Source organism: Ascaphus truei, chromosome 15, assembly GCF_040206685.1.
Source record: "Ascaphus truei isolate aAscTru1 chromosome 15, aAscTru1.hap1, whole genome shotgun sequence".
NCBI classification, from domain to species: Eukaryota; Metazoa; Chordata; class Amphibia; order Anura; family Ascaphidae; genus Ascaphus; species Ascaphus truei.
Genome location: NC_134497.1, coordinates 49,506,696 through 49,532,477, shown reverse-complemented (window position 1 = coordinate 49,532,477; position 25,782 = coordinate 49,506,696). Strand labels below are relative to the sequence as shown.

Genomic DNA, 25,782 nt, shown 5'->3' with positions numbered 1-25,782 from the left:
TGACAGGTAGAAGGGGAAGCAGGGGCAATAGGGAGAGGCAGGTCGTTTCTGAGCTGACCCATCCCAATAGATTTGCCATGTTGAGTGAAGATATTGGGCGTGTTGGGGCAGAAATGGCAAAGCTGGGGGAGACCAATTACTCTAGCAGCTAGGGGAATAGTTCCTCCAGCACAGTGGGGACTCAGGATGCTCAGATACAAAGAAAGATTGTGGTGCTCAAATTGGGGACTCCATTATTAGGAAGGTAGATAGGGCAATCAGTTGCCATGACCGCATGAACCGAAGTTTGTTGTCTCCCGGGTGCTTGAGTTCGGCACATTGCGGATCGGATAGACAGATTGTTGGGGGGGCTGGGATTGACCCGGCGGTCTTGGTACACCTTGGCACCAAATTACAAAATTAGAAAAAGATAGAGGGTCCTAAAAAATGATTACAGGGATCTAGGCCAAAAGCTTAAGGCAAGGACCTCCAAGGTAGTATTTTCTGAAATACTACCAGTGCCATGTGCTACCGCAGGGAGACAGTCAGAGATCAGGGAGGTTAATGCATGGCTAAGAAAGTGGTGCAGGAAGGAGGGGTTTGGGTTTTTAGAGCACTGGGACTCCTTTTCTGAGAGGTGCCATCTATATTCTAGGGACGAATTGCACCTCAATGAAGAGGGATCGTCTGTGCTAGGAGGGGGGGGGATGTAAAAAAAGTTGGAGGAGATTTTAAACTAGGATGGAGGAGGGAGGGGAATGAAACAGATAATGAACTAAATGGAATAGAGGAGGATACAAGGAGGTATGGAGGTAGAATGGGGGCAAGTGCAAGTTTGACAAGCAGTGAGGCATCAAAGTTAATTCAGATAATACTAGAAAACTTCTAAAGACTAAACCAAGTGGACACAGAAAGGAAGGATCAGATAAGATAATAGTACAGGCAGAAAAAAAACTGAAATGCATGCTTGCTAATGCAAGAAGCCTGACAGATAAAATGGGGGAGCTTGAATTAATAGCTGCAAGGGAGCAGTATGATATCATAGGCATTAATGAAACATGGTGGGATGAAACTCATGACTGGACAGTTAACTTAGAGGGTTATTCCCTTTTTCGGAAGGATCAAACAAATAGAAGGGGAGGTGGAGTATGTTTATATGTTAAACCGGATCTAAAACCTATTACAGCTAAACCCCGTTATAACGCGCCTCGTTATACCGCGATTCGGTTATAACGCGGTTTTCCCGTGGCTCCCGTTTTAAAAAAAAAAAAAAAAAAAAAAAAAATTTTAAAAAAAAAATTTTTTTTTTCATTTTTTTTCTTTGCACACTGCACACACTGCACACACTGCACACACTCACTGCACACACACTGCTCATTGCTCACACTGCCACACTGCACACACACTGCACACTGCATACACACTGCTCATTGCTCACACTGACACACTGCACACACACTGCACACTGCACACACACTGCTCATTGCTCACACTGACACACTGCACACACACTGCTCATTGCTCACACTGCACACACTGACACACTGCACACACACTGCTCATTGGACACACTGCACACACACTGCACACTGCACACACACTGCTCATTGGACACACTGCACACACACTGCACACTGCACACACACTGCTCATTGCTCACACTGCACACACTGACACACTGCACACACACTGCTCATTGGACACACTGCACACACACTGCACACTGCACACACACTGCTCATTGGACACACTGCACACACACTGCACACTGCACACACACTGCTCATTGCTCACACTGCACACACTGACACACTGCACACACACTGCTCATTGGACACACTGCACACTGCACACACACTGCTCATTGCTCACACTGCACACACTGACACACTGCACACACACTGCTCATTGCTCACACTGCACACACTGACACACTGCACACACACTGTACACTGCACACACACTCCTCATTGCTCACACTGCACACACTGACACACTGCACACACACTGCACACTGCACACACACTGCTCATTGCTCACACTGCACACACTGACACACTGCACACACACTGTACACTGCACACACACTCCTCATTGCTCACACTGCACACACACTCACACACACTTACAGACACTCACAGACACTCACACACACTTACGCACACGCACACACACTCACACACACTCCCACGCACACTTACGCACACTTACGCACACTCACGCACACTCACGCACACTCACAGACACTCACACACACTTACACACACTTACACACACTTAGACACTCACAGACACTCACAGACACTCACACACACTTACACACACTTACACACACTTACACACACTTAGACACTCACAGACACTCACACACACTTACACACACTTACACACACTTACACACACTTACACACACACTCAGACACTTACACACATTCACACCCACATACACACACCCATATACACACACACACTTTCTCTCCCATATATACATACACACACACACTCTCTCACTCTACACAGACGGGGGGTGGGGTCGGAGCAGAGGAAAGGCCGCGACCAGCACCACCACCCGCTCCCCCCCTCCTCCCGCGCAGGCAGCGGGAGCGCCAGGGACAGCGGTGAGGAGAAGAAACCCCCCGCTACCACCTCCGTGCAGGCAGCGGGATCTGAGGTAAGCGGCGACCTGAGGGACATCCCCGCTCCCATCTCCTGCCTCGCGGCCTGTCCCGCGGTGACAGGGGGAAGCGGGGACAGGAGGGACATCCCCGCTCCCATCTCCTGCCCCGCGGCCTGTCACACGGTGACAGGGGGAAGCGGGGACAGGAGGGACATCCCCGCTCCCATCTCCTGCCCCGCGGCCTGTCCCGCGGTGACAGGGGGAAGCGGGGACAGGAGGGACATCCCCGCTCCCATCTCCTGCCCCGCGGGCTGTCCCGCGGTGACAGGGGGAAGCGGGGACAGGAGGGACATCCCCGCTCCCATCTCCTGCCCCGCGGGCTGTCCCGCGGTGACAGGGGGAAGCGGGGACAGGAGGGACATCCCCGCTCCCATCTCCTGCCCCGCGGCCTGTTCCGCGGTGACAGGGGGAAGCGGGGACAGGAGGGACATCCCCGCTCCCATCTCCTGCCCCGCGGCCTGTCCCGCGGTGACAGGGGGAAGCGGGGAGCGGAGGGACATGCCCGCTCCCATCTCCTGTCCCGCGGGATGAATATGCGCTAAAGCGCGGCGGCCATTTTTTTTTCTCGCGACCCCGTTAGTAACGCGGTGGTCTCGGGGTGGACCCCGAGACCCGCGTTATAACGGGGTTTAGCTGTATAAGGGATGATCTTTATGAAGGGAATGATGAAAATGTAGAGACTTTGTGTATAGAAATTAGCAGTGGAGGTAAAAGTATAAAGAAAATGTTTGTGTGAATATGCTAAAAACCCCAAAATATCTGTGAGATTGAGGAAGCTAAAATACTTTTGCAAATGGAGAAGGTATCAAAACTGGGTCATGTTTGCATAATGGGGGATTTTAATTATCCAGACATAGACTGGGGCAATGAGATTAGCGTTACAACAAAAGGAAACAGGTTTTTGGGGGTGCTTAAAGACAATTATATAACCCAAATTATTGAGGAACCAACCAGGAGAGGGGCAGTATTGGATTTGGTCATATCAAACCATGTAGAAGTAATAACAAATATTCAAGTCCTGGAACATTTGGGTAACAGTGATCATAACACGGTCTCATTTGAAATAAATGATCAAAAAACAGATTACTTGGGTTCAACAAAGACCTTAAACTTTAGAAAGGCAGATTTTAATAAACTGAGGTCTAATCTACAAGTAATACACTGGGATGATGTTTTTGCAGGGAAAAAATGTAGAAAATAAATGGGCAGTCTTTGAAACATTGTTAGAAAAGCACAGTTATCAGCGTTTAGTGGGTTATAAGTATAAAATATAAAAGAAATAAGTCAAAACTAATGTGTCTAAATAAACAGGTAGGGGAGGAAATGGACAAGAAGAGGAAGGCATTTAGATTCTTTAAGTCAGAAGGGACAGAGACATCGTATCAGAATTATAAGGAATGTAACAAAAATTGCAAAAGGGCAATCAAATTAGCAAAAATGGATAATGAAAAAAGGATTGCAATAGAAAGTAAGCACAACCCTAAAAAGTTCTTTAAGTACTTAAAAACAAAAAAATGAGAAAAGAAAATATAGGACCCTTTCAGTGTGATGGGAAGGCAGATTATTGGAGATAAGGAAAAGCAGAGGTATTAAACAAGTTATTTGTCTCTGTGTTTACCAGGGAAGAATCAAGAAGTAATTCAATAGTAGTGTCGCAGGAGGACGCCACAACCTCCATATTAATGAACAATAGGTTAACTGAGGAAGAAGTTCATAAGCGACTTGAAAAAATTAAAGTAAATAAGGCACCTGGCCCCGATGGCATACATCCAAGAGTTCTCAAGGAGTTAAGCTCAATAATAGCCAAACCATTATATTTAATATTCAAGGACTCCATTTCCACAGGCTCAGTACCACAAGATTGGCGTAAAGCAGATGTGGTGCCTATATTTAAAAAGGGCGCTAGATCCCAACCGGGGAATTACAGACCTGTAAGCATGATTTCAATAGTGGGGAAACTACTTGAAGCTTTAATATGGGATAATATTCAGGAATACCTAATGGAAAACAAAATTATTAGTAATAGTCAACATGGATTTACAGTATGAAGGATAGATCATGCGAAACTAACCTTATTTGTTTCTTTGAGGAGGTAAACAGGAATTCAGACCAGTGTAATGCAGTTGATGTTGTCTACTTGGATTTTGCAAAGGCTTTTGATACAGTTTCACACAAGAGGTTGATGTACAAAATAAAGAAACTTGAACTCAGTAATAATATATGCATCTGGATTGAAAACTGGTTAAAGGACAGACAACAGAGGGTTGTCATAAATGGAACTTTTTCAGGTTGGGCTAAAGTTGTCAGTGGAATACCTAAGGGATCGGTACTAGGACCCCTGCTTTTTAACTTGTTTATTAATGACCTTGAGGTTGACTTCGAGAGCAAAGTCTCCATCTTTGCTGATGATACTAAATTGTGTAAGATAGTAGAATCAGAGCAGGATGTAATTTCGCTTCAGAAGGACTTGGAGAGACTGGAAATGTGGGCAGGTAAATGGCAGATGAGGTTTAATACAGATAAATGTAAGTTTATGCATTTGGGATGCAAGAATAAAAAGGGATTCATTGGGGGAATCCTTGACGGAGAAGGATTTAGGAGTGCTTGTAGACAGCAGGCTTAGCAATAGTGCCCAAAGTCATGCAGTAGCTGCAAAGGCAAACAAGATCTTATCTTGCATTAAACGGGCGATGGAAGGGAAGTAAACATAATTATGCCCCTTTACAAAGCATTAGTAAGACCACACCTTGAATATGGAGTACAATTTTGGGCACCAATCCTAAGAAAAGACATTATGGAACTAGAAAGAGTGCAGAGAAGAGCCACCAAATTAATAAAGGGGATGGACAATCTAACTTATGAGGAGACGCTAGCTAAATTAGATTTATTTACATTAGAAAAGAGGCGTCTAAGAAGGGATATGATAACTATATACAAATATATTCGGGGACAATACAAGGAGCTTTCAAAAGAACTATTCATCCCACGGGGAGTACAAAGGACTCAGGGTCATCCCTTGAGGTTGGAGGAAAGGAAATTTCACCAGCAACAAAGGAAAGGGTTCTTTACAGTAAGGGCAGTTAAAATGTGGAATTCATTACCCATGGAGACTGTGATGGCAGATTCAATAGATTTGTTCAAAAAAAGGTTTGACATCTTTTTAGATGGCAAAGGTATACAGGGATACAGTATACCAAATAAGTATACATGGGAAGGATGTTGATCCAGGGATTAATCCGACTGCCAATTCTTGGAGTCAGGAAGGAATTAATTTTTCCCCTTATGAGATATCATTGGATGATATGACTCTGGGTGGTTTTGTTTGCCTTCCTCTGGATCAATAAGTAAGTATAGATATAGGATAAAGTATCTGTTGTCTAAATTTAGCATTGGTTGAACTTGATGGACATACGTCTTTTTTCAACCTCATCTACTACGTAACTATGTAACTATATTAGCTATGGACTGATGAACACATTATTCATTTAGTGCAGGTGGGGGTGCAACTCCAGTACTCAAGGGCCACCTATAGGTCAGATTTTAAGGATTTTCCTGCTTCAGCACAGTCGGCTCAATCAACGACAGTCACCTCTGCTGAAGCAGGGATATAATGAAAACCCAACGTAAAAATGGAAGAAAAGAGCTGCGCACAAACAGATAACGCTTGATATAAAAAAAATCAACTACGCTGTCCCTGCAGCCTGGTTTGGGTCTCTCACACAGAGGGAAAATAGGCAAACATAATAATAATAATATTAATAAACATGCAAAGGAACAAACCTACAGGACAAGAGGAAACAAAAGAAAGAAAACCAGAGTGCAATAGGTAATGGTATTAGAAATAATTCCTGCTGTGATGGGCCACACGCACTGAAAAATCTTCCTAGGCAGAGAGAGGGAATTTCAGGTATCACTTCTAAGGGTTCCTGGTCCAATCCGTATAACGTCGTTGAGAGAGCTGGGTATACCGGATGCCAGGCGCGAGGCACTGAGATGACCGAAACAGAAATTATTTCTGATCACATCATACAAATTTTGGGATTTCCCTCAATGAGCATTTCCTTCGGTTAAATAGTAAGTGCGATGTGCATATTTTTCACCCATGAGCCGATACCATTTGGAATAGATATAAGCCTAGCAGCTACTATATCCAGCTCTCTCCACAACATCATACGGATTGGACCGAGAATCCTTAGAAGTGATACCTGAAAATCTCGCTCTGAAGTTTTTTCTGTACGTGTGGCCCATCACAGCAGGAATTTCCATGTACCATTACCTATTACACTCTGGTTTTCTTTTCTTTTGTTTCCTCTTGCGCTATAGGTTTGTTCTTTTGGATGAAAACCCAACGTGTTGGTGGCCTTTGAGGACTGGAATGGGCCACCCCAGATTTAATGTGTCTATTAGGAAAGTGCACCGAAATCCTTTCAAATCACAGTACACGTTACATTCAGCTCTTGAAAATGGATGGGCGTTTCTCATTAACCTATGACAGTGCCAATCGGGGCACAGTCGCATGGAAACACCCATTGAAGTCAACTGGAGTTGCAGCACGATAGTGTTCCGATTGGTACTATTGCAGTTTTATGAATAAACCCCTTAGATGCATTATGTAAATTTGGAAGCGGTTACAGGAAAGTTCCTCCAAAGGATCTAAAGGTAGCAAAAAACACAAAAAGTGTGATTCAGTGCGCCAAAAATGGCAAAATCTCGGACCAACGTTTTCATTAAATCACTTAACCTTTATTTAATAGGAGTTAAAATGTCAGCATTTAGAAGATGCCAGATGCCACAAAACCACAAAGAACAGATGTCTTACACAGTTTATACACTGGATTCTTCATCAGGTGGTGGTACATTTATTTTTATTTTTTTAAAGGTTAATTTTTATCTGAAAAACATCGGTTCAGACATTCATTTATTGATGTGCGTGCAGTTGCCCCATTTTTCCTTTACTTAAAGAAAAAAAATTAAAAATTAAACTGGTGAAGTGTAAAGTGCAATTGAAAGCCAGATTTCTTTTTCCACTTTCTTAGATCTTTCCGTTAATGTCAAGCTAAAGACGGTCCCATTAATGTAATTCCACTAATGTAAAAAAATCATAAAAATCAGAATATTTGCCAAGTAGTTAAGAAGCACCACAAGAACATTTCTCAGTGTTGCACTTGTTAAACCAACTCACCCATTTGTTATACTTCAGTGGTCCAGTAAAACCCATTGCTTCTATTATTTTAGTAAATGCCCCAACTTCTTCCTCCAACGGTTGAAGTTCATCTCTTGTTGCAAGAAGCTGGAAAGAAAGAAATAAAAAATGTAGCCTGCCTGGAATTTCCATAGAAGCCATCACACACAGCTACAGACCAGGCAAAAACAGTTATCTGACATTTTTGCATGCACAGAAAAATAAAAAAATAGCCATATTTTATGAGAATAACCAAATGGACAATGCAGGGCAACAGTTGCTAAAGTGGCTATGGAATTCAACATTACGGAAGTCTACAAAAACAAAAATCAGTGGTGCTCCAATGTTTCTTACCACTTGAAACCAAGTGTTTGCAGATCAAGAACAGCATCAAAACTACTATGGACAAGTGTTTACCCTTTATAAAATTCTAAAAAGTACAGAGATCCCTGGAATGCTACAGAATACAGACAGTGGGAAGACACTTTGGGCTTCTGAAATTTAGTTTTATTCGAGCTATGGATAATCCTTTTCAGCTGTACAAGAGCCTTTGGTCTCCAGACTGACAAAGTGTCCTCTCCCTTTCTTACTGTACACATGTACAAATTTTTGGCCCTTTTTGAGAGTGAGCACCAACAGGACATAACAAATAAAAAAATCTTCATTTAGGAGTGCTTTTGGAAAAAATAAATAAATAATGAATATTCCTTCCTTGATTATGCTACAGAGTACAACACAATGAACCACTACTGAAAAAGAGCAGAGGCTGTCAAAACTTGGACTGATCTCTACATACAAGTAATTGGTTCCAAAACACGGATGTGAAGTTTTTCTATGTATGTGTCACAGTCAGGATTCAAATGAGAGATATTAGGCCTCTCCCCTGCTGTTGCACTTGTAGCAGTTCAGCACTCCTGAGTTTTGTGGACAAACGTAACCACCAACTGTCCGTAACAGATGAGCCACGTCAGCAAGGACGAGCAATGATGGCTCACCGACAGGAAGCTGCCTGAAGTCACTTTGGAAGGGCAGATGCCCTTTCCTTCAAAAAGTTACTGCCACATTTTTCAGTGGATCCTAAAGTTTTAGCCCATAGAAAAGAAGTGACACTTTTAATGGCAAACCAGTTGTTAAAGAAACGAGTGCAAGGTTTCAGGACTAAAAAGGTTCCTTCTTCAGCTAGATGAAGAAACTACCTTTGCTTGCACCTCTCTAACCTCGGGTTAACTATTAAAAGGTAACACTTCCATCCTACGTTTGTTTGTCGTATCTCTTATTAAACATGAATCACTTTTTTATATATTTATATTGTGTAATTGAAAATACTGGTCACCCCTAGAAGAGTCAACCTCCAACTACCTAAACCAGTGAGATGAAGGTGTTTGGGGACAGAAAATGGGATTTTAATGTAAAAAGTTCAGACTTACGAGGGAGACTCCATTAAAGTCTACAAGACCACTGATGCTTTAAAAAAAAAAAAAAAAGAAGGGGGGAAAGAAGTGAGATTGACCACAAACCAGTGAAAAACGTAGAAAATCAGTATTCGAGATGCAATGCAACAGAAGATCTAAGGCTGCGCATATAGTGCCCGCGACGTCGCCCAAAAACAAATTTATTACGGCCGCCACGTGTGCTTATAGTGAGCGTGACAGCGACAATGCAATGGAACGACGTCGCGTCGTGAATTTTGGTAGCTGGCAATATTTGATTTTTCAAGGACTGTCACCTCATATGACAGGCCCTGAACCAATCAAATGCCAGTACGCCCGCGCCGCCGCCGCCGCAAAGCGATATATAACTTTCGCTAGCGGCAACGGCGACAGGTGACAGGTGACAGGTGACATCACCTGTCATGGGCACTATACGCGCGGCCTTAGGAACAATTACAAAAAAAAATTTAACTGAAAGACACGATTTTGAATGGTTTCTTTCCTTTGGTTCAAGAAATATTTACCGCATTTAGGAAAATTAAAATGGCCACCAACTGTGTAACAAAAATCAAATATTGTTAATGTCTTGCGTAGTGAAGCAGTTAAAAAAAACGTGACTGTGCCACTATAGACAATGACATACAAAAGAACACATGAACAATAAACCATGTATAGACAATGCGATTACTAGCCTTAATATACAATAGTGCTTCCATGATCAAGCAGTGGCAGAGTGGCAGAGACAGGCTTTGAAATCATGATCTGCACTCTTACCATTAAGTAGTGCCACCTCTACAAACTACATGGACATAAAGGATTGTGTGGTCACCAAAAGCCGGCTTACTTTATGCGTAATGTGGGTCTGTGATGTTACAGATCTGTGTAATCGCCCGCTGCATAAGTGTGCCGCCCTGGGGAAAAAATAACGCCCATCCTAAAATGGAAAAGAAAAAAGAAAATGAAGGAGGCAAAAAAAAGACAAAATTACACATGTACGGGGCTGAAGGAGTAGCTCAGAGGCAATGACATCGGTTCCAGTTTAAGCTCTCCTCGAGACCTTGGGCAAGACACAATCATCCTGTGCCTCAGCCACCACAATTAGATTGTAAGCTCTATGGGGCAGGGGCTTCATGTGCCAACAAAATTCTATCTACTGTATAGCACAGCATACATGGATAGCGCCATCAAAGAAAACATTTGTATGATCTCTTCAGTGCCAGGGATCCAACTCCTGGCACCTCTGTGTCATGTGATTGCTCCTGGAGTGACCACGTGATGCGTTGGGTCCACAGATACAGGAAACAGAAGTGGAGGGAGCTCCATTTCGGTTTTGATCAGTGGTGTTTGCTCTGCTAGAAAACAAGCATGTTCCCATAAAGTGCCACGTACATCTTCAGGGCAATGAAAAAAAGTTGAACAAACAATCCCAGCTGCTGATATTTTTTTTAAGATTGCCTGAAGCAGGGGGGAGAGGAGGTCCTCCGGGTTTCATCAGGGAGTCCCCCGTTTACAGAGAGGTTTGCATTTTTTTGTGCCGAGTTTTGACACAAAACAACATAACACAACAAAATATGGCAGCGCACTACAGATATAGCGGCCCCCCTAGCCATAGGCGGGGGGGCTTCATGACCGGGGGGGTCCGGCCTTCCCCTCGCTGGCCCGCCCCCACACCTCCCTCCCCAGGACAGGGGAGGAGTTCCAGGAAGGCCTACTTAAGGCCAGGCTGGCGGGCAGCACATCCTCTTTGGCTGCCCGCCAGACGATTAGGACGTCCCGCTCCTCCCAGCAGTTTAAACTAAGGTAGGGCCCCGAAAGGGGGGTCAATCCTGGGCACTCCCCCCTCCTGTATAGCCGCGATTTTTGAATCGGCGGCGAGGGGGGAGGCGGGATGCAGGGAGGAGAGGGACCCCGTAGGGTAGCGGCCCGTCCCCATCCTCCATCTGCGGCGCGCAGCATGCAGCTGGGGGGGTCGGACTTAAGCCTGTGCCGCGGCGGCTGCAGGCGGGGAGGGGTTGGTCTCGGGGGACAGAGGGGGTCTGGCGGGCAGTAGGGGCCTGACGGGTTTTTCCCCGCTTCTCCTGGGGGGGGGGGAGGGGGCTACCTGCTCCCGCAGCGTTGTGCGGGCGGGTGCCTCCTCCATCCGCATAGCCCCGCGGCGGCTGCCATGGGTAGGGGCACCCGGCGGGGAGAGGCAGAGGGATGTTGGTTGCGGGGAGAGGGGGTTCCGGCCGAGGCATGCGGCCCGCGTGTGTCCCATGCGGGCGGCTGCTCGCGGCCCGTTCGGGGGCTGGGGCGCAGTCCCACGTGGTGGAATGTAGCGCGGGCAGAGGCCCCTCCTACCCCTCCCCCCCCCCTTTTCGTTTAGTGGTCTCGGGGCACGGGGGTTGGGGTGGACCGGTCAGCCATGCGGCTGGAGAGGCGGCTGCTCCCGCGCCCCCCCCTTCCCCCACACTTGTGGGGTCGTTAAAATGTATGAGTGAGGTGGGCTGTACAGGGGGGGCCGGCCGGGAAAAATCTATAATAAATAAATAACGTTGTATGGGTAGATATGGGTGTGTATATATATATATATATATATATGTGTGTATATATATATGTATATATATGTATATGTATGGGGGTGTATATATATGTATGTGTGGTATGGGTATATATATGTATATGTGCGTGGGTATATATGTGGATGTACGTACAGGTATTTATGGGTGTTATGTGCAGGTATGTGGGTGTGTATGTACATGTGTATATGGGTATGCACGTATACGTAAGTGGAGATATACGCATGTATAGGCTAGTGCAGCCGCTCTTAGTGGTTGCGGCCCTAGGCCGGGGGTAAGCGCAAAGAGGGGGCGGCCAAGGTTGGCGCTTCACGGTCTGCCCCCGCAGTTAGTTTCGGCGGGGGGACACACGCTGATGCGCTCGGGGCGATTATGTGCAGGTATGTGTGTGCGGGTATATATATGTGTATACGGGTACGTGTATATATGTGTACATGGGTACAGGTAAATCGGTGTACGTGTATGTAGGCATGTATACTATAAGCTATATAAATATACTGTAGTCCGGCGGGGGGGGGACACGCTGAGGCGCTGGGAGCGATGGCAAGTGGATGCTTGACTGCTCCCAGCGGCCGCTTCCTTCTGGTATCCCGTGCGGGGGTAGCAGTTGCCCGCCCGTGCGGGGTGGGGGTATGGCGAAGTTGGGACAGAAAGGCTGGCATAAGATTTGCATAGGAGGGAGCGCGGTCTGACTGGCGACGTGTCCCCCCCACTTATGGTCTCAGACGGTGCAGAGAATTATATAATGTCAATAGAGCTCTTTATCTAGGGACATTATAGACTATATAGATATATTGTGGTAATTATTAGATGATAAATACTTGTTAAAGGGAATCGCAATGTTTAGCATTTATGCTTGGTTACTTTATCTGAATTCCCCAATTAATTCATGGATGGGCGCATGGGGAGGCGTGCGTGCGGAGGCGCATGTGTGGGGGATAGGTGTGTGGGCACAGGTAGTTGGATATATGGATATACGTGTAGGCACATCAGAAGTATGTATGTAGGCACATGTGGATGTTTATATGTGATGGGGCACACGTAGAAGTGTGCGGGTGTATAGGGGCACACGTAGATGTGCGCTTGCGTGTGTGGGCACACGTAGATGCGTGCGGGTATGTATGGCCACACGTAGAGGTGCGCGAGTGCGTATGGGCACACGTAGGCAGGTGCACGTGGATGCACGCGTGTATGAGCACGCGTGGATGCGCGCGTGTGTAGGGGCACACGTGGATGCGCGCGTGTGTATGGGCACACGTAAATGCGCGCGAGTGTATGGGCACTCGTAGATGTCAGTAGAGCTCTTTATCTAGTGACATTATAAACTATATAAATATACTGTAGTAATTATTAGATGATAAATACCACACGTAAATGCGCGCGTGGGTATAGGGGTGCATGTAAATGCGCGCGTGTATGTGGACATGCGTAAATGCGCGCGTGTATGTGGACATGCGTAAATGCGCGTGTGTATGGACACGCGTAAATGCGCGCGTGTGTATGGGCACGCGTAAATGCGCGCGTGTGTATGGACACGCGTAGATGCGCGCGTGTGTATGGACACGCGTAGGTGCGCGCGTGTGTATGGACACGCGTAGATGCGCGCGTGTATATGGACACGCGTAGATGCGCGCGTGTATATGGACACGCGTAAATGCGCGCGTGTGTATATGGGCACACGTAGATGCGCACGCGTGTGTATATGGGCACACGTAGATGCGCGCGCATGTGTATATGGGCACACGTAGATGCGCGCGCGTGTGTGTATGTGGGCACACGTAGATGCGCGCGAGTATATGGGAACACGTAGATGCGCGCGTGTATATGGGTTCACGGAAATGCGCGCGTGTATATGGGCTCACGGAAATGCGCCCATGTGTATATGGGCACACGGAAATGCGCGCGTGTGTATATGGGCACACGGAAATGCGCGCGCGTGTGTATACGGGCACACGCAGGGCGCGCACGTGCGTGGGTAGAGGGGCACACGCAGGTGCGCGCGGGTTTATATGGGTGCGCGTGGATGTATATGGGTGCGCGCGGGTGTGTATGGGCACGCGGAAATGCGCGCGCGTGTGTGTATATGGGCACACGGAAATGCGCGCGGGTGTATATGGGCACACGGAAATGCGCGCGGGTGCGTACGGTTTGCTGTGCGGGGAGAGGGGCTGGCGGAGGCAAGCGGTCACAGCGCGTGAGGCCCTGGGTTGCTAATCCTGGGGCAGGCAATAGTCGCGACCCGTGCAAGCAGGGACGGGCCGGTGCCCCGTCGCGCAAAAAATTTTGGACAGGCATACGGGAAGCGGGCTGCATGGCATCAATGGCAGAGCAGTTACGCCTTCTTCAAGTCGAGGCGAAAAACCATGACGAGGCATGGTTGGATCGGTGGTTGCAGGCGTGGTTCTCTGCGATATACGTGTAGGCACATCAGAAGTATGTACAGTATGTAGGCACATGTGGATGTTTATATGTGTAGGGGCACACGTAGAAGTGTGCGGGTGTATAGGGGCACACGTAGATGTGCGCTTGCGTGCGTGGGCACACGTAGATGCGTGCGGGTATGTATGGCCACACGTAGATGTGCGCGAGTGCGTATGGGCGCACGCGTGGATGCGCGCGTGTGTATGAGCACACGTGGATGCGCGCGTGTGTATGAGCGCGCGTGTGTATGGGCACACGTAGATGTCAGTAGAGCTCTTTATCTAGTGACATTATAAACTATATAAATATACTGTAGTAATTATTAGATGATAAATACCACGCGTAAATGCGCGCGTGGGTATAGGGGTGCACGTAAATGCGCGCATGGGTATAGGGGTGCACGTAAACGCGCGCGTGTATATGGGCATACGTAGATGCGCGCGTGTATATGGACATGCGTAAATGCGCGCGTGTATATGGACACGCGTAAATGCGCGCGTGTATATGGACACGTAGATGCGCGCGTGTGTATATGGGCACACGTAGATGCGCGCGTGTGTATATGGGCACACGTAGATGCGCGCGTGTGTATATGGGCACACGTAGATGCGCGCGTGTGTATATGGGCACACGTAGATGCGCGCGTGTGTATACGGGCACACGGAAATGCGCGCGTGTGTATATGGGCACACGGGAATGCGCGCGTGTGTATATGGGCACACGGAAATGCGCGCGTGTGTATATGGGCACACGGAAATGCGCGCGTGTGTATACGGGCACACGTAGATGTGCGCGTGTATATGGGAACACGGAAATGCGCGCGTGTATATGGGCTCACGGAAATGCGCGCGTGTGTATGGGCTCACGGAAATGCGCGCGTGTGTATGGGCTCACGGAAATGCGCGCGTGTGTATATGGGCTCACGGAAATGCGCGCGTGTGTATATGGGCACACGGAAATGCGCGTGTGTGTATATGGGCACACGGAAATGCGCGCGTCTGTATACGGGCACACGCAGGGTGCGTGTGTAGCGGGGCACACGCGGGTTTATATGGGTGCGCGCGGGTGTGTATGGGCACACGGAAATGCGCGCGGGTGTATATGGGCACACGGAAATGCGCGCGTGTGTATATGGGCACACGGAAATGCGCGCGGGTGTATATGGGCACACGGAAATGCGCGCGGGTGCGTACGGTTTGCTGTGCGGGGAGAGGGGCTGGCGAAGGCACGCGGTCACAGCGCGTGAGGCCCTGGGTTGCTAATCCTGGGGCAGGCAATAGTCACGACCCGTGCAAGCAGGGCCGGGTAGGGACGGGCCGGTGCCCCGTCGCGCGAAAATTTTGGACAGGCATACGGGAAGCGGGCTGCATGGCAGCAATGGCAGAGCAGTTACGCCTTCTTCAAGTCGAGGCGGAAAACCATGACGAGGCATGGTTGGATCGGTGGCTGCAGGCGTTCTCTGTGAAACCAGCACGTGGCACTAAGGCTGCTCCCCGCGGGAAGGGGAAGCAGAGGGCGCTGCAGCACAACGCGTCAGGCGACAGTCCTCAGGCAGCATTGCGCGCTAGACAGGCGGCATGTAGAGAAGCCGCGCTCCACAGGAAGGGAGCGCGGAGGGTGCTGCAGTGCAAGGCGGCAGGCGAAGTTCAGCAACCGCACGCAGGGCGGCAGCCCTCGGTCACGGTACCGTGAGGCAGGGCGTCAAAGCGGAGGGCGCTGCAGCACAACGCAACAGGCGACAGTCGACAGCCCTCAGGCAGCATTGCGCGCTAGACAGGCGGCAGGCAGAGAAGCCGCGCTCCACAGGAAGGGAGCGCGGAGGGTGCTGCAGTGCAAGGCGGCAGGCGAAGTTCAGCAACCGCACGCAGGGCGGCAGCCCTCGGTCACGGTACCGCGAGGCAGGGCGTCACAGCGGCCTGGTCGGGCCTCAGCGAAGGTGGGGAGGACTTCGACCGCTGGGACGCAGGACACGGCGGATCGGCGCGCAGGTCGGCCCGCCAAGGAGGGGTGGCGACTTCCAGCCACCGTGACGCAGAACAGGGCGTCACGGCACGCCACACGGCCGCCCGTTGCTGACGCGGGCGGTGTCACTGTCAGGATTTCGCCTGCAGAGTCGGCAGGGCCAAGGAGACCAAGACGGCCAACCGCAACCGCGGTTGGTGCCAATGTGTTTCGTAGAGCTGAGAACCCAGCAGGGTTCGACTACGTGGAGCCGGCATCGGGTGAAGGGCGAACCAAGTTGCAGCCCAGGTCTCTTCCTCACGGGAAGCCACAGATGGCCACGGCCTGGGTCACTGGCACCGCGAATCCCATTCCAGTACCAACAGCCATCAGCCGGACCCCGGTGTCTTTCAATTCTTCAGCCACGGCCTGGGTCAGGGGCGCGGTAGCCGACCCACCCGGCAGCATCACGCACTGCACAGATGGTGGAACAGCCCCGGCAGGCGGTTGATGGAGACACGCCGTGGAAGGTACGGCATATGGCGTATCGGGTAATGGTAAGGAGTCGCGTTTAGGGCGGTATCGAGGAGATGCGTCAAGGCTTGCAGTGGGCGACACAGAGCGAGCAAGGGAAGAGGCGTGGCCCAGTCCACTGCCAGGGTCGATTCCCTAGGGGTCACTGAGGGCGGGTAAGAAGCCTGCAGCAGTAAAAAAGGCGAAATCCCAGATAGCGCTGGGCAAAGGCGGCCTGCGGCTCCGGAGGTGGGTATGTCCGGGACCGGGTGAGGGATAGTGCAGCGAAAAAAGCGATTCTCAGGGCATCTTTAAAAAGCATGGCAAGTTGAGTAACTACTGCCCCAGGCGCGATTGGCAGCCCCAGGTGGAATGGAGAGGGCAGGCTGGGCCGGTAGAGGAGCATCGGTCCCGCTGCTAGGCATGCCAGGCGGGGTAGACTTATTTGAGTTTCCGGGAGGGCTTCGAGAGGGTCTGGAGGGTTGGCGGTACGGGCCTAGTTTAAGGGGGGTTAAATAGACCCGTCGGTGGCGGCTCTTGGGGGGTGGGTGCTTGTTCTTGCCAGACTGGGAGCTGGGCCGTTTGAGCCCGGGGGGAGTACGAGTGGGCAAGGTCAGTTATCCATGACCTCGAGAGCCCGCTCGCGTAGGGGACACGAGGTCAGCGGTTCGAGGGCCGGCTGACCGTCCCCTCCCCCTCCTGTCAAAGGAGCACACTCTGGCAGGGAGTGCATTTACCCCATTAGGTTTTCTGTATAAATAAATAGCCGCGGCCATTTTACCTCCAGCTCCCGTTTCCTGTCTTTATTTGTACGTTGCATGTGGGTACAAGGCGGGGGGAGAGGGGAACCGCCTGGAACCTCCCTGGTCAAGCGGCCCCCCTAGCCATAGGCGGGGGGGCTTCATGACCGGGGGGGTCCGGCCTTCCCCTCGCTGGCCCGCCCCCACACCTCCCTCCCCAGGACAGGGGAGGAGTTCCAGGAAGGCCTACTTAAGGCCAGGCTGGCGGGCAGCACATCCTCTTTGGCTGCCCGCCAGACGATTTCCCACCCACCCATCCCCTTAGTTAGTGATTGCAATCATGTAATGAACGGCAGCAGAAGGTTGAGCAGGGCAGGGTATTCCCAGGAATGTGGACATATGCATTGTATGCCGTGTTAATGGTTCTTTGTTCCGTTACAGCACGAACAGCTGATACTGTGCTGAGTGAAAGGACGAGGTTCCGAACAGGAGGGGTCATTGACCAGTTTTGCCTTTGTCGCGGCGGCTCTTGGGGGGTGGGTGCTTGTTCTTGCCAGACTGGGAGCTGGGCCGTTTGAGCCCGGGGGGAGTACGAGTGGGCAAGGTCAGTTATCCATGACCTCGAGAGCCCGCTCGCGTAGGGGACACGAGGTCAGCGGTTCGAGGGCCGGCTGACCGTCCCCTCCCCCTCCTGTCAAAGGAGCACACTCTGGCAGGGAGTGCATTTACCCCATTAGGTTTTCTGTATAAATAAATAGCCGCGGCCATTTTACCTCCAGCTCCCGTTTCCTGTCTTTATTTGTACGTTGCATGTGGGTACAAGGCGGGGGGAGAGGGGAACCGCCTGGAACCTCCCTGGTCAAGCAGCAGGGTCACCGATAGAAAAGCTGAAACAACTATTTCCAAACTAATAATGGGTCCGTAAAATGGACAGCAATATTACGGGAGGCACATACGCACAATTAGAAGACAGCTTATTTCAATAGCATCTTACAGAAAGAGAATGAACATGGAAAAGCAAAAATATTTAACGGATAAAAATGTAACGTTTGAAAGAACACATTAAAAAAACCCGTCTAGAAAAATCTATAAAATTCTTAGGCCAAGACCCCACTGCACACCCGCCTTGCGTCCTGGCGGCACGTACACAGCGCTTCACCATGATTTGCAGGCAGCTTTTTTAGGCACGGGGGCGTGGCAATTATGGGGAGCGCAGCCATATCGCACATTAGAAAGAGCAGCATCTTCATTGACTGGAATATCAAAATAACCCTTCACAGTCCCTCTTTTAGCAAGCCAAAGAAGGGGAGCATCAATGGTGCATGGCATTTCCCCTGACTGGCATGATCACATTTTTTGTAGACGATGTCTCAGTGGTGAATACCCTGTAAACCTGGTGGGTCCCAATGAAAAGGAAGCAGCTGTTCTAGGGAATGGAAAAAAAAATTGGCTATGAAAAGTTATGTTTGCACACTGTACATTCATGTTCAATATTTAAATAGTGTTTCAGTAACCAAACAATTGTGACTTAAGGTTTCATGGCATTTAAATTCAACTGTTTTCATTGCGTACGTTATCAAACCTAGCACAAAATGTTGTTAAATATAACAAGTACTTAAACCGAATATATAACTCGAAAGAGCAGACTTCACATCCAAGCAAAGACTGAGCTTTCCCAAATCGAGCTTGTTAGACACGCATCTCCCATTTACATTTATTTGGGGAGAACGAGTAGCATTTCTCAAAGAGGACAAATTAAATTGCATGGAGCAAAAGTGTATTTACATTACATCCAGTCCCCGAATGTCTCCCCCTGGCGCACCACCTGACGCGTCGCCACACGGGAACACAATCCAGTTGTATCCTCTGCCGGCTGACGCATCACAGTATTAAGTGCGCCAGGAAGCAAGGTGACACCGGGGCAAGCTACAGAGAAGTTAAGGGGCTGGGTGAGAGGCGCACGCGCCGCCGGCTAAAGCAGGGACCTAGCCTTAGGCCTCGGGCAAGGTCAGCGCTTAGGCGCTGACCCGTGCTGAGGCGCGTTCACGCTTACCAGTGAGCCCCTGCAGCCGCAATGAGAGCGGATTTAGCAGGGGCTCACGCACGCTTCCGCAAGCGTGCCAGAAGCGTGGGTCTTAAGAAAATTTTAGATTCAAGCGCTCACAAGAGCGCAGGGCCGGTCACGTGAGCAGTTCGCCCAATGAGGGCGAACCAGCTCCGTGACGTCACTGGCCCGCCCCCCGACATGCCCCCGGACGGCGCACTAAGCAAGGCCAGGGAAAGCGCCCGCTTTCCCTCAGCCTCAGCGCACCTCCGCACGGGCTGAGTCACCATGGACTCATGAGGTTACAACTGGAGGATGCAGAGAAGGCCCTTAAGTGGACTAAGCAAACATACTATGATAAAGGGAGACTGTATATTGGCAAATAAGCTTAGAGGGATCAGGTTTAGGGCATCAGTTCTCATTATTAAGATAAAAAGGGAGAGAAGTGACAATTTTGTTGCTTAATACAGATTTGAAAATTTACAGTAAAATCTTAGCCAATAGGTTGAATCCAATACCACCTATATACAGTAAATTCATTATGATCAGGTGGGCTTTGTGAGCGGACGTCAGGCATCAGACAATATAAGAAGAATTATTAATGTTACTGACCAGATATAAGTCTAAACCAAAAAGCTGTTTTGTTGAGTCCAGATGTGGAGAAGGCGTTTGACAGGATAAGGTGCGATTTCCTGGATAAAATGCTAGAGGGAGTGGCTCAGTGAGTAAAAGACACTGACTGGCACTGAGAGTTTGAAGCAGGGGAGCCTGGTTCAATTCCCGGTGTTGGCTCCTTGTGACCTTGGGCAAGTCACTTTATCTCCCTGTGCCTCAGGCACCAAAAACATAGATTGTAAGCTCCAAGGGGCAGGGACCTGTGCCTGCAAAATGTCTCTGTAAAGCGCTACATATAACTAGCAGTGCTATACAAAAACATGCTATTATTATTAAAGGCATTCGGATTCTCTGGGGGTTTTCTACAGGGGGTCCGTGCCCTCTATAAGTCGCCAACAGCAACTCTGAAGGTCACGGAGGACGCTGCTGCCTCGAGCCGGACCGAGAGGACCGCGTTGCTGGCACATGAGAGCCTATCTCATACAGTAAATGCTTATTATTGCAGTACTTTTGTGAGTGGGCATTTGTTTGATTTTATGTTCCTTTAAGATATATTTTATTACGTTAATGCACTAGGTGTGCGCCTGTTTTTTTCTTTCTTCACAGATATGTTCAGGGATTGGTGATCCCTTTGAAACGGGCTGCAATCACCTGGAAGCAATTGACTTTGGAACAGGACTTTGTTTTTTCAAAGGTTTCTTAAGGTTTTCATTCATTTTTTTTTTTTTTTTTAGATTTTTTATTTATTATACTGTATATTTTTTCATTCATATTAAATAGTATTGTTTTTATTCAGATATAATATATTATATTTACTTGTATCCTTTTTGAAATTACAAGTTCATATCATTGTGTATTAGCTATCATCATACTGCCCCACTAGGCATATTCACTGTTAGGTTAATAGTTTTTTATTTTCATTAGCTTTAATTCAGGTTATATTAGAGGCGCTACTTCATTGTTTTTTGTTCTTGTTCTATATCTATATATATATATATATATAGATATATATCTATATATCTATATATATATATCCAGAAAAGAAGTGATTATAGTAGAGCCACTCATAAACCAGTGAACAATAAAAAAACCTTTACAAAGTGCTATATTCAAAGATATAAAACAATCCTATAGTGAGTAAATATTTCAAATTAATAATGACTAACTAAAAAACACTCTATTGTTTTTAATCCCTCCCTATCATCAAATGTACAGGATTACACTATGGGCTGTGCACTGTGTGTGTGTGTGTGTGTGTGTGTGTGTGTGTGTGTGTGTGTGTGTGTGTGTGTGTGTGTGTGTGTGTGTGTGTGTGTGTGTGTATATATATATATATCTATATATATATATATATATAGATATCTATATATATATATATATATATATATATATATATATATATATATATATATATATATCAGGACCGTGTTAGCCGAGCTTCAATAATCAAAAAATAAATAGATGATACCGTTCTGTGGCTAACGTTATTATATACATAGTATCCACACACACTTTTAGTTATGCTACAATCTCTCACATTTCCACACCTACCCACACCATTTATATCCACTCCCACTCCACACACACCTTTTGTAAAGCACTGTATATACTGTGGGCTCTCCATTCATTTATATTCACACAGATACACACACACACACACACACACACTCTTACATCACTTACTTTCAGGAACCATTTAACACCTCTAGCCATAAATCTCATCCACACCAGGGGAAGGACAAGCACAGATAACATTCCAAGAGACACTGTTTTTAAGTATACCCTTTGCTTGTGTAACGGGTATTTCCCCCACCCCAATCGCAGATTCTACTGTGTGGGTGTAGGAATATATATTGTTACTCATATGTGGTGCATCACCTGTTAGCTAGCAGGAGGACTGAGTCTCCGCCACGGGAACCTGGGGCAACACTAAGGATATCACTTACACAGATGCAGCGCCTCCACCTGCGATGGCTCCCACCAGAGGGGGAGTGGTTCCTCGCAGGACAACAAATACACATACAGTACTATACGAGAACGAATACTTCTTTACTAATCAATTAGCAATGGACGTCAAACAGGTAATAACAGGGGTTCCTCTTCCGAGGTAACCCAACTCAAGGTATATCCCGATTAACTTATAACGGGCACCACAGTGGGTGTCCACACCAAAGGCGCCTCGGCGGACGCCACTGACCCCACACAATAATCCCACCCTCAAGTCCAGTGAGTCCCACCCAATGTCTTCCGCTCCCAATACCTAGACCAGCGTAGATGTATTGTGGGTGACTGCGCAGTCACTATGTCAAGGGTAGGCCTGGTTGGTGCACGTGTATTGTGATGTTACCTGCCCGGGCTCCTGCCGCGGGTACTGCTATCTGTAAGGGATCACGAGGTGGACTCCAAGGTTGAGGTGAATTCCAGCGTGTATAATATCACCGCTTCTTCGGTCGTCTGTACTTAATGGCCACCCGGTTGTAGTCACTCCGTACGCAATAGTCTATCGGTCCCTTTAGGACCCAGTGTAGGCTCAAACCTCCTGGTAGAAGAAACAGCGTCCGCTGCGTTCCTTACTAGCTTATAGCTAAGGGCAGGTCCCTAACTTCGGGCCGGTCCCTATCACACTCCGCTAGCGTGGCTCAGGGCTGTCTGGGGCCTAGGGGAATACTGGCCTAGTGCTCGGAGCCACGGACTCCAGCACCCTACCTTTTACCCCTTGCCGCTCCAGTCCCCAACTGACTACGTAGTTCCTGCGCGCGGAATATATCTCCGGGTACCAACAGAGATCCTCCTTCCCTATTGGCTACTCCTTCGCGGGCTTTCTGGACCGTGACTGCGCAGGCGCGAGCTCCCTGTAATCCTGGAGTACTCCTGCTTCTCGCGCATGCGCAACGCCCCTAACAATGGCGGTGCCCTGCTCCGCGAACCGGCGGAACCATACATCGCGATACCAGCCGCAACCTTAAGTGCTGCTCGCTCGCAATACAGAGGAGAAGGTAATACAGGCATACCCCGCATTAACGTACGCAATGGGACCGGAGCATGTATGTAAAGTGAAAATGTACTTAAAGTGAAGCACTGCCTTTTTCCCACTTTTGATGCACGTACTGTACTGCAATCATCATATACGTGCATAACTGATGTAAATAAGGCATGTGTAACAGGCTTTATAGTCTCCCTGCTTGTGCACAGCTTTGGTACAGGTAGGGAGCCAGTATTGCTGTTCAGGACGTGCTGATAGGCGCATGCGTGAGCTGCTGTTTGCCTATTGAGCGAAATGTACTTACTCGCGAGTGTACTTAAAGTGAGTGTCCTTAAAGCGGGGTATGCCTGTACTGCAGGGGACCTGGCTACACTTGCTTCATTCATTGTAACATCGCCGGAATAAGAGATCAGTGTATCTCGAAAGCTCGCACAAATAAAAGCATTTCATTAGCCACAGAACGGTATCATCTATTTATTTTTTGATTATATATCTTACTAGAGACTACAATTCATTATACAAGTATAATTACCCCAAACTTTTCTCAAAGATTAAAAAAAAAAAAAAAAAATTAAAAAAAGGATTTGCAAGGCTGGAATTCCCATTGTATTTCCTGGATTGGGCGTATAACTGCGGTCAAGATGAATATCCGCCCTAGACTTCTCTATTATTTTCAGACATTGCCGATATCTGTCTCACACAAGTATAAAAGAAAGCCAAAATCGAATTATGCAATTTATTTGGAAACAAACAGCCGAGAATAGCCAGGTCAATTATATTGGATGTTAAAGATGGAGACAGTATGGCAGTCCCAAATATTTTTAAATATTATATGGCCTCCCATATGAAACGAATGGTTTATTGGCACTCTCCGAGAGGGATTTATGCTTGGTGGATTTGGAGAGTTCACTCAAAAAAACGGTCAGGCTTCCCTCTTTGATTTGGTCGAGCCCTGGGATCGGGTATGGGAGACAGCCTAAACCAGCAGTTAATCGGGTTTATTTTGAAAATTTGACAGCGGGCAAAAAAAGTATAAGCTTGTGTCAATACCATCTAGGCTTACACCTTTGTTGTAGTGTATTGTATGTCTTTATATAGCGCTAAAAGTGTACTCAGCGCTTCACAAAGAATACAGTACAGGGAATTATAATTATACAATAAGTGCAGCAAAATCAGACAATAGGAAAGGAAATCCCTGCCCCGAAGAGCTTACAATCTAAGAGGTTTAATGGGAAAGTTACACAGAGACAGCAGGTGAGGGAGCAAGTGCTGTAGATGGCAGTGCTTGGTCACAATGGGTGGTGGGAGTGACTGAGTGTGGGACAATAGCCATGAGTGCAGGCTATTGGGATGCTTGATTTGTGGGGTAAAATTTAAGGAAGGTTAGTGTTAAATGAAAAGGTTAATACCATTTACAGGGGAAGAGGTGGCAGGGAGGCATGAGTGAGATCAGGTGTGTATGTCTGGCTTCAGGCGTAGGGGAGATCCCCAGCAGCAGGAAGGAGTAGATAGAGGGTGTGAATAGAGGATTTGTGTTGGTGTTTTTTATTGAGGGGTAAAGAAGTTGTTGGGAGAAAGGTGTATAAATAACGGTGCAGTGGGGATGTTGTAGAAAACAGAAATGCTCACAAAAAGAGTGAGGAAACAGTAAACAGAAAAAGACATAGGGAGGGCATAGTGAGATGCAGGAGGAGAGAGTTCCAAGGTACTGGAGGATAAAAGTGTACAAATAAATCACAGATGATAACCGTTAATGTCTCACAGTGCAAAGTTGTAATGCAAAGTCCAGATCTTCCTCCAATCTTCACCTCCAATTTCAACACCAAAATGTACTCTTGTAGACACTTTTGATGTACACTTATGATGTGACACAGCCTTTGTTTGTGTCACATCTGCAGCTACTCCGGTCAGAGACCGCCCCGCTGACGCGTCACACGGCGGACCCATGCACACACGCACGGCCAGGGCAGTACACGCACGCTCGGAAAGGAGCTGCCAGCGCCTCCCACAGGGAGGGAACTCGGCCGTACGCCCGCGTGACGTCAGCGCTCCGCGACGCGCATTGCGCACGCGCGCGGGTTGCTCGGCAACCAAGGCAATCACCAGGAAAGCCTGACCTGCAGGCTGTTTCAGATTACTGCCGCCCGGACATCATTGGAGGACCGGATCACACCCCTGCAAGGTAATTGGATCCTTCCCACATATATACCTGCTCCTGTCTGGCATTCCTTGCTGAGCATAAACTCCTGTTTATGCATTGTGCTCACCGCTGCTGTTTAGTTTGCTTGAACTTTGCTTGGTCTGACCTGTCTGTTCTCTGATATCCTGATCCTGGCTGTTCTCTGGATTCCTACACTCTCCTGCACTTTGACCCCGGCTTCGCCCTCGACCATTCTACCTTCTATTACCCTGGACCTTGGCTACGGAAATCTACCATCCTCTACTCTCCAACCCCGGAACACGGCAAGTACCCTGACTACCCTGACCTCTCCAACCCTACGACGCGGTACGACTTGGACTACGCATTCCGGACAGGACTGCGTGGTTGTAGGTCGGTGTCTTTCTATCCCCACCTCAGCCCCGCGGTCTTCCGTCCTGTTTGTGGTGAGCGCAGCGTGACAGTTTGATAATCCGGGGTTCCCAGGGTCAGGGGTTTGAAATTTGAAGACAAAAAAAAAGAGGGATTCTGGAAGTGGGAG

General features: G+C 48.3%; 1 protein-coding gene across 3 annotated transcripts in view; it reads right to left on the bottom strand.

The window, feature by feature from the left end:
- The window catches only part of UQCC1 (ubiquinol-cytochrome c reductase complex assembly factor 1), a 353,269-nt gene that overhangs the window by 286,278 nt on the left and 41,209 nt on the right, over nucleotides 1–25,782 (bottom strand). For 2 of the 3 annotated variants that reach the window (XM_075572586.1, XM_075572584.1), the window contains one exon: nucleotides 7,839–7,946. In XM_075572586.1, the coding sequence (XP_075428701.1) occupies nucleotides 7,839–7,874 (36 nt within the window). In that variant the 5' untranslated portion in view covers nucleotides 7,875–7,946. Of the gene's footprint in view, nucleotides 1–7,838; nucleotides 7,947–10,112; nucleotides 10,203–25,782 lie in introns of those variants that run through there. The other variant, XM_075572585.1, reaches the window with a different exon arrangement.